Below are 14,632 nucleotides of genomic sequence, written 5' to 3' on the forward strand. Positions count from 1 at the left end.
ATGTTGCATGGATTGTTAGCATGGGAATCAGAGTTTGTTGTTGGAATATCAAACGCAATGTAAAGTGGATCTTTTCGTTGTTGTTTTTTCAGGATTGCAGTATTGAGTACTGGTAGAGCGAGTGGTAGTGATTAGTCTGGACTCCGGTACCGGGGCTAAATAGAGCCAGCTATGGTGCTTATTTATGGCACGCAATTTTCCCTGAAACAATATTTCTGTTTGTTTTTTCGGGATTTTCGGGGATTGTTTGCCAACCGTTTCATTTCTAAAATATAAACTGTACTTGCACGGTTGCAAGTAGGTGCACACACACACACACACACACACACACACACACACACACACACACACACACACACACACACACACACACACACACACACACACACACACACACACACACACCTTCATTAAAAGAGAATAGAACATGAGGCAGCCCTTCATAGGCTGGCAGCGGGCCACCCGGGACCACCTGATTTGGACCCACCTCCGTGACATTTGGCCAGCCCTGCCAGTCCGCTACAGGGAGCCTCTGAACACTCAGCACTGAGTGGGAGCGTGCTGGACCCTTGTTGTGGCTCGTGATATTAAAGCGTAGGCTGGGAGGGGGGGGGGGGGTTAGGGGGGATGTCCCTCTATCGCCCTGACCCCCTCCAACTGGCTGAGGCTTAGCCTTCAAAGAGCAGGGGTGGTAGTAATCCTGCCCTGCTCAGACTCACTGGCTCTCCCTTTCGCACTGTGTGGCACCACACAGGCTTGCTACTCTGTGTGCGCAGTATTGTGTGGGCCCCGAGGGGCTTTCACTGTTGCAAGAAATACAAAAAATGCAACACATAAAAAAAAGTGGTAAGAGGCCGAAAAACAGTGAAAGTGTCAAAGCCGACAACAAGACTGCAAGAGAGGAAAAGAAAGGGGGGGGGGGGGGGGGGGGGAGTAAGAGAGAGTAAGAGAAAGAGAAAGAGGAAGAGAGAATGCTGCAGTGGCCCATTGCAGCGAGTGCGATTATTACCATGAGAAGTCCCTCTCATTCCTCCAGAAACAGGCTGGCTGCGTTGCCAGCTGTGGTTTAGAGGGCTGGAGACCCACAGACAGGATGGAGTCTTGCAATACAAAAGAGAAACAATTCAGCTCCTTGACTCAATACCATAGCCTTAGGCCGTGGAGGAGAGCAAGCGAGCGAGGGGAGAGGAGTTGGAGAGAAAGTGAGGGAGGGATGCAGGGGGAGAAGGGGAGAGGAGAGAGAGAGATATTCACTTACAATCTGGGGTTGATTGGAGAGGCGGGGGCCCTTTCTTCGATCCCTGGTTTTGACACATCGGCTCATAACTAAAGCCCGTCCCGTACCTAGGCCTTATTCCCATGATCAACATTATTAATGTGCCTGGAGCGGCCAGAGGTCGCGGCCGGCGCTGTGAAGCAACGCCAAGAAGCTGCTCGCAGGAATTTCACAGTGTCTTAAAACTGCATCGCAAAGGCAATGGAGAAAGCATTCCCCCTTTTTTATGTCCCGTTCATTTTCTACATATCTCCGTCTGGCTCCTGCAGTATTTCCACAAAAAGGGCGAGGGGGATCAGGAAGGTTGAGTGTAAAGTGTGTACTATTGTACACAGTGAGCCCATTGCTGCCAGAACGGAGTGATATCGCAAGGCCTCGATGAAGGCGACGGGATTCATGTCCTTCTGGTGTTCATACGGAGTACTGCCGGTCAGGGCACCAGGCAACGCAAGTCTACAGATATTCTTCTATTTATGAATATGTATACATTTTTACTGTAGCAATGACCACTGCCACACACACGTACACACACACACACACACACACTGACACACACACACACACACACACAGGCTTTTCTCAACTCCTGTTCCCTGCAAGGCTGATACCGTATCGCCAAAACGACGTCCATCACTCACTGTGAATAATACATGTTTACCATGTACGGGGGGGGGAGAAAGTAACCCAAAACCTTGGCTCCCTTCGCAGGGCAGCAGACGAACACGCAGAAAGAAAGAAAAAAAAGGAAAACTGTGTCGCCGACCAGCACACATACCAGTAGGCTTTGCGGTTTGCCTGTTTGTTTTGGGTATCTAATGCACACTTCCTTCAACTCTCCCTTTCAAGTGGAACACGGAATATCAACTCCAGATAGCGAGGCATGTTCCCGTGTGTGTAAGGCCCCATGTCGCTGACACAGCTCACCCCCTTTCTTGGTTTTTCAAGAAAGATTGAAAAAAAAAAACTGGTCTAGCAATGTATATTAGAAACAGCTTAATTCTCCATCGCCCCCCTGCCCCCACCCCCTTAATTAAGAGTCGGGTTCTGTTGGATTCTGTTTGGACTCGTTGCAGCAGATTTAATCTTTCAGCAATCTCTGAGAGGTATTTTCTAACGCACGGCGCTGGCGTACGAGGCAAAGGGCCGGGGTTGCCGTTGAAGGATTTGTATTTGTTATCTCAATATCAGAGGAGCTCGTCTCCTGCTTCCATGTGCAGCGCTGTTATTACAAATAATTAGTCTATGACACAAATTATCGGAGTCGTAACAAAACATAATAGCCATTACGCTTAACTGGTGGCATGTGTGCTTTGCCAATTCTGTACACACAAATGTTTTCATAGAAATATCTCCTGACATTTTCCACTGCTTTGCAGCTCTTTGTAGCTACGTCCCCATTCATTTTCCTACAGTGCATTGGCATGAACAAATAGACATGATTGGTAATGAATGTGCAGTATTGGAGAATGCGATCCCTGCTGCTGCTGGGGTCGTACTCACGTTCTCATAGAGGGCCTGCAGAGTCTCCAGGTCCACCACACTGTTGTCCATGTTTAGAATGGCTGGGAGGAAACGGAAGAAGGGGGGGAGATATTAAAATAAATTCATTACATATATGTAATGTGTATGCATGAAAATGTGTGCGCAGTGCATACATGAAATTGTTTGTGTGTGTGTGTGTGTGTGTGTGTGTGTGTGTGTGTGTGTGTGTGTGTGTGTGTGTGTGTGTGTGTGTGTGTGTGTGTGTGTGTGTGTGCGTGCGTACGACACGTGCAACAATATGTGCAAGGTGTGTGTGGGTGAACAGACAGTGTGTGTGTCCACAAGTGATGGTGCGCAGTGTGCATGTGTATGACTGTGTTTGTGCACGGTGTTAATGTGCATTTTGCATGTTTGCACAGTTTGTATGTGTGTAAGGGGCGTGTGTGTGTGTTCACATGCCCGCCCCTATTTCTATCAATCAAAACACTGAAGGAGGCATGAAATGTCCACATTGACATTCACCACCAAACAAGCCAAACCACCACATTAAAACACCATCCAATGTGTCTGCCTGGTAAACAGACGAACGAGGGCAAAGTGGCCCATTATTCACGGGCATGGCGTTCAGAGCCGAGGGAGTCCAAGGTTCGTGGCCACATGTGTCATGTGCTGCGTTGTGCTCGGCGTCTCCGCAGACAGCGCCTGCTATCGCTTTCTCCGATAGCAGCCGCAGAGGCCGAGAGTGGAAATATAAATACGGAGGTCTTAGAGATCTGTCAAAGGTGCAAAGATCTCTTGTTTGAACTGCGGCGGTTGAAATTCCTGGTGTCGCCTGTGTGTCTCGGGGCGTAGGAGCGCGCCGGCGCTCGGGAGCATTAATCCTTTGAGAGTAAATGTTTAAAGACAAACAGAGCCCGCGGGGTCTGTGGCGCGCCGGCCAAGGTGTTGCTGTACGCACAATCACCCGGCCCACCACTCAGCACCTGTGTGTGTGTGTGTGTGTGTGTGTGTGTGTGTGTGTGTGTGTGTGTGTGTGTGTGTGTGTGTCTGTGTGTGTCTGTGTGTGTGTGTGTGTGCGTAGACTTTTCTGTGGGTGCACACGTGTGTATGTGGGCACGTGTGTGTGCGTGCATATGCGTGTGTGTTCATGAATGTGTGTGTGGATGCACGCGCAGGGTGTGTGCACGCATACGTGCGTGTGTGTGCGCATGCTAATGCATATTTGTGTGTGTGCGCGTGCGTGCGTGCGTGCGTGCGTGTGTGTGTGTGCGTGTGTATTCCCCTAGCGCTGGCTCTCAAAATGACTCACTCTGTTTTGATGTGCCGTTGAGGGACAGTTTGGGAAAGGGGGGGGGGGGGGCAGGGTGGCCGTGTTCATCTCACAGGGGATAAAAGAACAGAGTAATGGAACGCAGGCGCTCGAATGCCTCCTTGGAGATCCGTGCTCCAGCGCTGGATTTGCTTTTGCATTGGAGTTTTTCTTTTCTCGTCGCTCCTCATGAGTGGCTTCACTCAATCCCATTTTTTCCGGGAACTTTAGGAAGCGTTTAAAAAACGGCACCCAAAATAAAACCTTACAAGGCAATTTCACTAACCACAGAGCTGTTTCAAAGGAATGTGGCACAGGATGTAGCGCGATCTGTTGAATTGTTTTAACGTCAGGGAATTATTTGTCTTCATTAGAAAGAGGAAATACTTAAGCTAATGTATGGCTTTCTTCCCCCTCACTGAAAAAAATAGTTAATGGTTATTCAAAAAAAACGTTTTTACTTCCTTCATTTTCTTTTTGGAAGCGCAATTTATTTTTTTCCTTCAGAATGTGCATTATCGTGCTTTAAATGGACGTTGGCTCCATCTCCAACTGCGCCTCAGGAACCCCCTTAATGTGGCACGCGATACTCAGCCCCTGGTCCCTGATTCACCGCTTCACACTCAAACAACCCCTTGCTTGCCCCTCTCACCATCTCCTCAGGTCTTCTTCCCTCTCTCCCTCTCTCTTCCCTCTCTGCATCTCCCTTCACCTCCGCATCCCAGCCCATCGCTCTCCCTCCCTGCGTCTCCCCCACCCCGGCTCACCCACGCTCTCGTGAGATCATTTGTTCCTCGTTACCGTCTGACCCGAGGCGGTCTGGGGCAGGTCCAGTTAAGGATGAAGCAGACAGGATGGAGAGAGCGGTATCACCTTCCTCATCGCCATCATCATCATCATCAGGATCATCATCACAGACCTCTCATGACCAAAGAAAAAGGACTGGAACATCTGCCAGCATCCCCCCCCCACACCACGACCACCAGATGCGGGGGTGAGGGGGTGCTGCCTGAGAGCAGACTCAGGCACAGCAAGGGGTTTATGAGACACCCAGAGTGCTAGCTGGAGTCTTGGGACAAACAACAGCAACAGGAGGGATAGCAGCAGTCCAGGGCCAAGGGCCAGGATGACAGCGTCAGGCACTTGGATAAGAAAGATTGGCCATAAAACTGTTTTTCCTGTCCGTCTTGCGGGTGTTGCGCGTTCGGGGAGATGCACACATGGCGGACGATGTCATTGTCTCTGCACAGAAACCTTGGGGAGTAATGATGACCTCGACTGAATCCGGGCGATAGCTCAAGTAAAGAATGGATGCCGGCTCTTTTCTAAACAAGTTGAACTCTAATCAGTGCGTCCATCTCAACCGCCAAGAGGTCTGAGAGAACCGTTGTGAAAAACTAAGGGAAAAATTCAATTTCCTTGTTGAAAATTGTGGCATTAAAATATGTAATTCGCAGACTGTATAGTTCCCTTCAATACTGGCCAAAGAAAACAACCAAAAAGGAATGATACATAACTCCAGTGTGTTCCATGTTATTGTTCTCACGTATGATCAAATACCCTCAGTGGAGGATCCAAACATCATGCCCTTATGGCGTACACGCTGAGAACCATCTCCGCTCAGACCGTATCGTCAGTGACACGCGGTGCTCCTGCAATCAGTAATAATTAAGCACTGTGCAATAACTGTCCAAACATGGAGGATTAATGAGTCCGCTGATGAGAGTGGCCCATGGCTGGCCTCTCTCTCTCTCTCTCTCTCGATCAGACCCTCTCTGGCTCGGGTTGAATACACCAGAGAGATTACCGATCGAAGGCCCTTTGAAGAGCTCACATCTTCTAGACAAAACGCTGCCGCCGGTCGGTGTCATGTTTTCGAATAGCGCTCCAATGTGTTTTGAATGACGACAGCCATGATCTGGATCACGATGTGGCCTGGTTACGGATGCGCTGTGAGCAGTTGATTAAGGTTTGGAGATGGGATGGGTGGGAGGAGGGGGTCCGAGGAGGAGGGGGGGAGGGGGAGGGATGGGGTGTGTGCTCGGACATGTGAGGGAGTAAGATATCAGAGAGCAATCAGAGGCCAGCCCTAACAGGGAGACACTCTGTACCCATTAGCGCTGCCTGACTGACTCCACTTAACACACGCAGTTTAGATTATCTGGGGGCGGGATGTATGAGGGACGAAGACATCCCAACAGAGATACTGGCAACGTTTACAAGGGGATTGATGAACCAGGGTGGTCGGACGGGGAATTAATCTGCTCTTGTTTTTCAAAGTTTTTTTTTAAATGTTGACACACAGAAACGTTGAGTGTCATATAAACATTGCATGTTTCCCTCCCGACATTGTTGTAATTTATACGACTAAAAAGGTCAGCTGTTGATTTGTGGATGCATGATGCAGACCACCCAACTCACCGTTCTGGATGTCCTTCATGTCCAGGTGAATGCTGGACATTAGGATCCCCACCGCCTGAGACCGCTTGTTGCTAAGCAGCTTCGCCACCTGAGACAGACAGAGTTCCAATAGGCTATTATTACTTATCATGCACAATACAGAAACCCTTAACCTTATCAGACAGAACCCCTTTACCTTAACAGGCGCACAATACACAACATCAGAACCCCTTTATCTGATCAGGCAGAACCCCTTAACCTTTGCAGGCAGAACTCCTTTACCTTATCAGGCAGAACCCCTTTACCTGATCAGACAGACCCCCTTTATCTTATCAGGCAGAACCCCTTTACCTTATCGGGCAGAACCCCTTTACCTTATTGGGCAGAACCCCTTTACCTTATCATGCAGAACCCCTTTACCTTATCATGCACAATACACATCAGAACCCCTTAACCTTAACATACAGAGTACACATACAAACCCTTTGACCCCTCAATAATTTATCATTCTACAAAGGAAAGGAGAAACACAGGGCAAATTGTCCCACAAATATTATGCAGAGTATTAGTGTCTAGTTGAGTTATGATGATCTATGATCTTCTTCAGGGTCACACAACAATAGCACAGCATTCACACAGCTAACCTCCTTTTCACATTATTCATTCGCTGGCGATAGATAATGTATTTCATGTGGGGAGTGGGTTCTCACCAATACGACATGATTATAAGTCCTCCACTCACAGCAATGTTACGGCTGTTTTGGCGTACAAAGCATGGCACACCACCCGATACGGCACAACAGCAAATCGGGCCAAGACAGAAGTCACCTTGCATCGCGGCGACACTGTGCTACTAGCAAGGACAAATCATATCTCAAGATATAATTTGAACAAGCGAGAGTTGAATAATGGGTCAGTGTCGCGTCTCATGCATAATACAAAATATCTGAGCCGATCCAGGGACCACAGCCTGGCTGTGAAAGCATACGTCGGCTTTGCGTAGAAAACTATCGGTGGTCGAGCGGGGGTCCGGGTGGGGGGGATGGAGCTGCGTGAGGATATAGGAAACCCAAGTCTACCACCATCCAGACAGAATGCTTCCACTCAAACCAGATCACACAGACCACAGACCTCTAAAGAACACTGGGAGTTATACTGTGTCAGGGCTAGCCCAGTGGCTTTGCTCTCCCAGCGCAGCCACAACTTCAAGGGACAGGCCTGTAGCGCGTCGCGCCGCGCGGTTACTTCCTGCGACGACCCGCAGGCAGACAGGGAAAGGGGATTGGGGGGGGGGGAGTCGGTTCCAATGTGCATCAGTTAGCTTTTTATCGGTTGACAGGCACATCCCATACAGTATATAAAGACTCCCGTTGCACGACTCAACTTTGACGATGTCACGAACACTCTTTAACGGGAACAATTTAGGTTCAATGTTGTATAAAGTAATAACGGGATTTTAACGTTTCGACGCTTGACATGAAAGTAATTAGAAATTGAATTTGAAATGAGAAACATGTTTACGAGGATAATATTACAAAACAACAGAATCATCAGAGAAGATTCTCTGTAAAAGCTTTTGAAATTGTTCAGATCAAAAGCACATGTTTCCTAAGTTCGGGGTTTTAAGGAATCATTTAGGTCACGGCAATCGTCTAAAAATCTTGACTGAATGACATTTTCTGATGACATTATTTGATTACGATTCATACTTTGTTTAAAGATTTGCCAAAATAGATTTTCATCGTTCCTACACAACTCTAGATCTCGTTTGGGGAAACAAAAATCAGCAAAGATCAATTTGTTCAGCTTAAAATAATCTACCGAACAAGAGAAGGGAGCGAGATTTGACTTTGAGAATCTCTTGAGAATCACCAAAACTGATGCTGGATCAGTGAAGATAAAAGCATGCCTTTACTTTCTGAAGCGGAGGATCATTAAACCGTTCATCTTATTTCCATAGTGTTTCTTAGTCTCCCCACCGAGGCCCGGCAAACATCCTGGCATGGCGTTCAAAAGGTCTTGATTCACGGTTCAAACGGGAACCTCACTGAATCAATGCACATAGAAAAGTCTATTAAGGGGAAGTCTTTGGCAGACCCCAGAGGACAGGGTCAACCGTGGCAGCACCCCGTCTCCAGCCTCTGAGGGTGAGTTGCTGCTGCTTTTGACTTGTTTCTTTGGACTCATTTCTCTCTTTTTGCTCCGTTAGATTAGTTTATGAGGACATGCGTGTGTGTGTGTGTGTGTGTGTGTGTGTGTGTGTGTGTGTGTGTGTGTGTGTGTGTGTGTGTGTGTGCGCGCGCGCGCTCAGCTGGAGCGGCTGACGTCAAAACGGACATCAGCACTGTGCTCCAGGCAGAAGGTTTTATGATCCAGACCCACGCACACACACACACACACACACACACACACACACACACACAGTGGTGTAGTCTATTTTATTGTAGTGGGTATACTGTGATGATTCCCTCCCAGCCTCGTACAAACCCGTCCCACCGGTACGCGTACGTATGTGGCGCTTATGGGGTGTCGCACCACACTCACCAACGCAGGGGTCTACAACCCGCTGATTTAAGAGTATAACGATTATCAACAATCATGGAAAGCTGAGTAGGTTTATCAGTTTTAATAACAGTATGAACAAATAGAACACAAAAATGAAAAGTTGTCCTTTGTATGTCTATAGTAGCAATAGCACATGCTAAACAAGGACAAAATCTACTCAAAATAATTTAGTGAACTGTTTACAACCATGGCTAACCAGTGCATGAGAAGGAGATGACAGGAGACTAATGTTTCACTCTTTCAATTGCTCTAATTTGAGCTCTTACTGTTGTTATCTAACATACCATACAGTAATTGAATTGTGTAAAAGTGTGAAATTACTGCACCTTAAAAATGACCATGAATTAGCTATACTCTCATTTGCATAGTGTTTAACATTATGAATTTCAATTGTGTATACCAACTGTATGTTGGCTGACATTTAGCTAACTTTTTTTCCCACCACTCTAACCAAGGATGCCTGTTTTTAAATTCCCTAGCCTGACACCCAGTCTGAAAGGCTGGCCAGGGGGTTCTCATCTAAAAGTAACAAGGAGATATAAAGTGGGATTAAAACATTGTCTTCTGTTGACTACTTATTATGTGGTTTACACATTAATATGGGAGGACTGGACACAAACACACGCACGCACGTGCGCGCACGCACGCACACACACGCACACACACGCGAGAAGGAGGGGCTCGGCCCGCCAACTAACGTGCAGAGATGCAGGGGCAGCTTCGCGCTTCGTAACAGAGACAGGGCAGAGGGGGAATTTTATGAATGGTGAACGTAGGAGATAACTTCCCCTGCCTAAAGTATTTTATTGCAGTTATACCCAACCGGTATTTGCGAAAAATAAACACAGAAGTGAAAGATCTGTCACAAGACGATTGATACGTATCCGTGCACATTTTTAAGTGGGTATACGCAAATCCTGGTGCGTTCCTAGTGGGTATACGGCGTATACCTGCGTATCACGTAGACTACACCACTGCACACACACACACACACACACTGCTGTGTCCGTCATGTGATCGATGACCTGGAGGTGGGCCACAGCGTGTCCGCTCCATACTTGTCAAACAATCGACTAGAGTGTGTATGAGATCATCCATGGAAGGGAGGGGCTGTGTTGCTCCAAGATGACCAGGGGTCATCTTAAACCCATCCTTTACCCCTCAGAGACTTCTCAGACTGATGCCGCCATTTTGGGGCTCCAATCAAGAGCCTAATAGACTGGGGCGGCCGAGGGCCAGCAGTAGATGCTGGCTCGGTCTCCTGATGCCGGTCAGGCCCTAAACCCTGCTCATGTCTTTATTTTGTTCTCCTACCGGCACAGAAACATCTCTAAAAGCTCCCATTAGTCAACGTAAACCAGCGTGCTTGTTGGTTGCCAGGACTCTGTTTCCCATCCATCAGTGGCTGCTACTTAGAGGTGTATTAGCCAGGCAAGACCGGCACGCAATTCACAATGGCTCCCGGACTGCGTAATTACAAAGTTTACAGTGTAAAGTCCCCCGCGGTTCAGATCTGTGTTTCATTGTTATGCGGGTTAATCTGTTTGTGATGACACGCGTTAGTTGTAACATTCCAAGTCATATTCAATTCTGGTATACGAAGTGAATGTCACTTTTCAGTTTTAATTTCTGACAAATTGTCACATTTCCTCCCCATCAAGGAGGGAGGAGATTTATCTCAGTCAAAACATGAAAATAACAAAAAATAGGAATGACAGAAAGAGTCTGTGGAGTCCGGAAAGGATTCTGGATCCAAAATTTGACCGACAGTGTGACATAAAGGACATGGGACGGTGCAACTTACAGTGTGACTACAAACCTCAGTCCTACAGAAAGCGCCAGAAGGGTAACTTCATCACAAATTACAGCTCCCAGGCCTTCCCTCCCGGCCCCATCCCCCCCACTCCACCCCCTCCCTCCCCCGTCCTCCCCCGTCCTCCCCCGTCCACCCCTCTGTCGACAGTCGTCGCCGCGGTGAGGTTTCCTCAACCGCACGCGAGCTGCTGGCTCCGTGCCACTGGATGGTCAGAGGGAGGGGGGAGTCTGGAGGGAGCCAGACCTTACCACACATAATAACTGTCTGGCTGCAGCAGTTCCTCCTGTCAATCAGGAGTCTGGGAGTCACAGGGACTGGGGGGGGGGGGGGGGGGGGCTAATGGAAGAGAGATGGGTGGGGGGGGGGGGTCTGTATGAACAACCACACACACCTACACAAGAACCCGCACACACACACACACACACACACACACAAACTCACCTTCCCGTGCACACACGCACACACTTACACACACCTTCATGTACACACACACACACACACACACACACACATAAGCATACCTGTTTGGCCTTGGACTTGCTGATGGTATCTGATATGGGTTTCTTCTTCTCCTTGACGGTACTTTTGGAGAAGAGTTCCACAAAGTCGTTAAAATCCACCGTGGGCTCCTCAATCTTCTCCCACACCAGAGAGCCGCCGTGTCTGCACGTGGAGGAGGGAGCATAAAGCACACTGTAGCACCGATACCCTTCAATCACACGCCACGGCGGCTAATCATGTCAAGTCGGTTCAGAATACATTTGTACATTGTTACGTTGTGCTGGTTTGATTAGCTTGGGTGTGACTAACGCATGTGATTGTTTTCTTTTCAGAACACAGCACTTATAACTTTGCACATTCTGTATGCACATATCACGAGAGGTGAAGAGCACCCCGCTAATTATGAAGTCAGCACTGATGCTGAAAGCAATTAGCATTTCCCTGTTCCATCCATCCTCACCTAACCCGATTATGTTGTTTGTCTCATTATGCTTTAATGTGACAGCTAAATTGTTTGCCTTGACTTTATTGGGGGTATAAGTTATAGAGGTTATTGATATTGACGTCTGCACATTTCCCGTATGGGGCCTGGCATATGGCAAATCGTTATTCACCACAACACCTTGAATGTATTTTCCACTGTAATAATATTGCCATGGCTCTTGGAGAGTGGGGCCGAGTTTTCATTGTGAATGGTCAAGTTTCCACGGTTTCGTGAACCCCCTCGCGTACAAAGATTCATGTCTGTCTCCACTTTGCGTGTTCAGCCAAGCATTTTATTTATGTTCTATCTGTAAAGTCTATCACCGGTCATGGAACAAACCTGCGCCTCTCAGACCGTTGACACAGGCTGGCTATCAGATTATATTATGCCACAGCACCGTGCGCTACAAGTCCCTTAATGATCGAGTTAACCGATTTTGTAACTTAATGGGTAAAAATGGAAACAGTATGTTTCAAGCCTTCACTTAATTATTTTATGGTATGTTTATATATTATATTAAAGTACATTATAAGCCATGCCAAAGCAGGCAGCTTTCAGTGTGCGGCTTCAAAATAATGGATACCAGGACCACAAAATAGATACATAGATGCATGAAAAGACATGTTTACATTAGCTGCCATTCTCTGCAGCGTTCAATGCTCACCTCCAACCGTCAGTCTATAGTGTGGTCATGTGTAGTTTAATGATCCCTTCATGTGGGCATTTGACTTGATCAAAGGTTGACATTTCATCGAGCTAGAGGTGTGTCATTTTACTTACTGCTTGATCATGATAAGTCACCACAAAGACCACAATGCAATGAAAATACCAAAGTAATAGCTGTTTAATTACGTGTAATTGGAATTGATTATGAAATGTTTCGATGATTGATTGTGTTTTATCACTTCTTACTTTTTGGCGTTCAGCTGAATGCGGGTCCAGTAGAGGGGCTTCATTGGTTTGGAGGGTTCCAACACGGCCTTGCCAGTGGCCGCTGCCGGGGCCATCATGGTTGGCATCCCCCCCGGGGGAGGGGGGGGCCCGAACCCTGGCGGGGGAGGGGGCCCCATGCCTGGGGGTGGAGGTGGAGGAGGTGGGCCCATCCCAGGGGGAGGTGGTGGTGGAGGAGGCCCAAAGCCGGGGGGTGGAGGTGGTGGTGGAGGGGGACCAAACCCGGGGGGTGGAGGTGGTGGTGGAGGGGGACCAAACCCGGGTAGGGGTGGTGGTGGTGGAGGGGGGGGCGGACATGCCTGCCCAGGCAAAGGTGGAGGAGGTGGAGGAGGAGGAGGAGGAGGAGGGGCAGCACTGCCTGGCAAAGGTGGGGGAGGCGGCGGGGGAGGGAGGGAGAGACCATACCCCGGAAGTGGTGGAGGTGGAGGTGGGGGTGGTGGTGGAGAGGTGCTGCCCACCTGCTGCCCCTTCTGGCAGGTGCAAACAAAGCCCCCCGTTGCCCTGAGAACAACGGGGCCAGACAAAGGCAGGGGGGCCGGAACGGAGGGCGACGAAGGCGACCCCCGGCTGAACGGCACCTGGAAGCGGAACCCCTCGTCCGCGGGCGAGGTCTGGGCCGAGGCTTCCTGGCTCGTCCTGCCGGGCCCCCCGGCGCCGGCCGGCCGAGGCTTGTGTCGGCCGGGGCCGCCCGGAGCCTCGGGGCGACCGGGGGCCTCCTCCTCCGCCAGCCGGCCCTGGAGCATTCGGACCTGCAGCCGCAGCTCGGCCACGGTGCGCTCCAGCTGAGGGGCCAGGCGGCCGCCGTCCTCTGGGGGGGACGGAGACTTTGACCCGACGGAGTGGCTCTGTGGAGGGAGGATGACGGATGATCACAGGGGTGTGAAAACATTTGTTGTGCACAGTAATTGAGGACAAGCACATTTTGTTTGTGTCGTGTCAGTCTCAAAGGGCTACACACGCCACATTGTACGAAGGTATCATTTATTATATATGGGATTATATTATGTCAGTCATTCATGCATGTGGAGCTTTTTATGTCGGTCTATCTGAAAATAAAAAGATAGTTGGACAGATGGAGGGACCGACACAGAGAGACGGCCGATGGGTCTGTCTATTTAGAAAGATGATGGAGTATGGAAGCTGAAGACACAGGCTTTTTCAATTGTAGTGTGTGTGTGTGTGTGTGTGTGTGTGGGCGCGTGTGTGTGTGTGTCTGTGTTGCTTTTGAACGATTTGGTTTGAAAGCAGCAGCCAAGGGCTTGAGGCAAGACCTCAGGAAACAAAAACTAAATACAAAAAACAATAACCCCCCCCCCCCCCCCCCCCCCCCAACACAATCATTTCAGTGGAGCAACCAGTGCACACTGATCGCAAACCACCAAACATCCATTGAGAGAGCAGCCCCGTAAACAGCGTGATGGTGGGCCCGAGTAAGCAGGGTCAAGGAAGTACAATCTGTCCACAATCCATCAGCCGCCTGGCTCCAGACTGCTTGGTTTAGCGATGGAGGGGAACAACGGGGAAGGGATGTGGCCCACAGGGAGTCTCCATTCCTGGATGTATAGCTGTACAAGCCTCCTAGCGTGGCTAACGGAGGGCTTGTTTCCCCAAGGCTTTCCTTGATGTACGGTGGTGAAAGTTGGTCATATCTTGTGAAGTAATGGCCAACAGAACGGTTGTGCGAGACAAGCCTGCCCTCTCGTGGCTGGACTGCGGCTATTGCACCGCTTGGTTTTTTAGACAGAAATAGGTTGAAAGACATATCACGACAAAACAACACTTAACACAAAAAGAGAAAAACAACAGTTTGTAAAATTTCAATTGGATTGGTATTAGCTCCAAAAAAAA

The 14,632-nt window shown here is 48.9% G+C and overlaps 1 protein-coding gene across 2 annotated transcripts in view; it reads right to left on the reverse strand.

Moving 5' to 3' along the window:
* The window catches only part of fmn2a (formin 2a), a 48,346-nt gene that overhangs the window by 13,779 nt on the left and 19,935 nt on the right, over positions 1-14,632 (reverse strand). For both annotated transcript variants that reach the window (XM_030378976.1, XM_030378977.1), the window contains exons 5-8: positions 12,746-13,629; positions 11,370-11,511; positions 6,489-6,576; positions 2,777-2,838 (exon numbers count right to left, since the gene is read on the reverse strand). In XM_030378976.1, the coding sequence (XP_030234836.1) occupies positions 2,777-2,838; positions 6,489-6,576; positions 11,370-11,511; positions 12,746-13,629 (1,176 nt within the window). The remainder of the gene's footprint in view (positions 1-2,776; positions 2,839-6,488; positions 6,577-11,369; positions 11,512-12,745; positions 13,630-14,632) is intronic.

This window comes from Gadus morhua, chromosome 15 (assembly GCF_902167405.1).
Source record: "Gadus morhua chromosome 15, gadMor3.0, whole genome shotgun sequence".
NCBI classification, from domain to species: Eukaryota; Metazoa; Chordata; class Actinopteri; order Gadiformes; family Gadidae; genus Gadus; species Gadus morhua.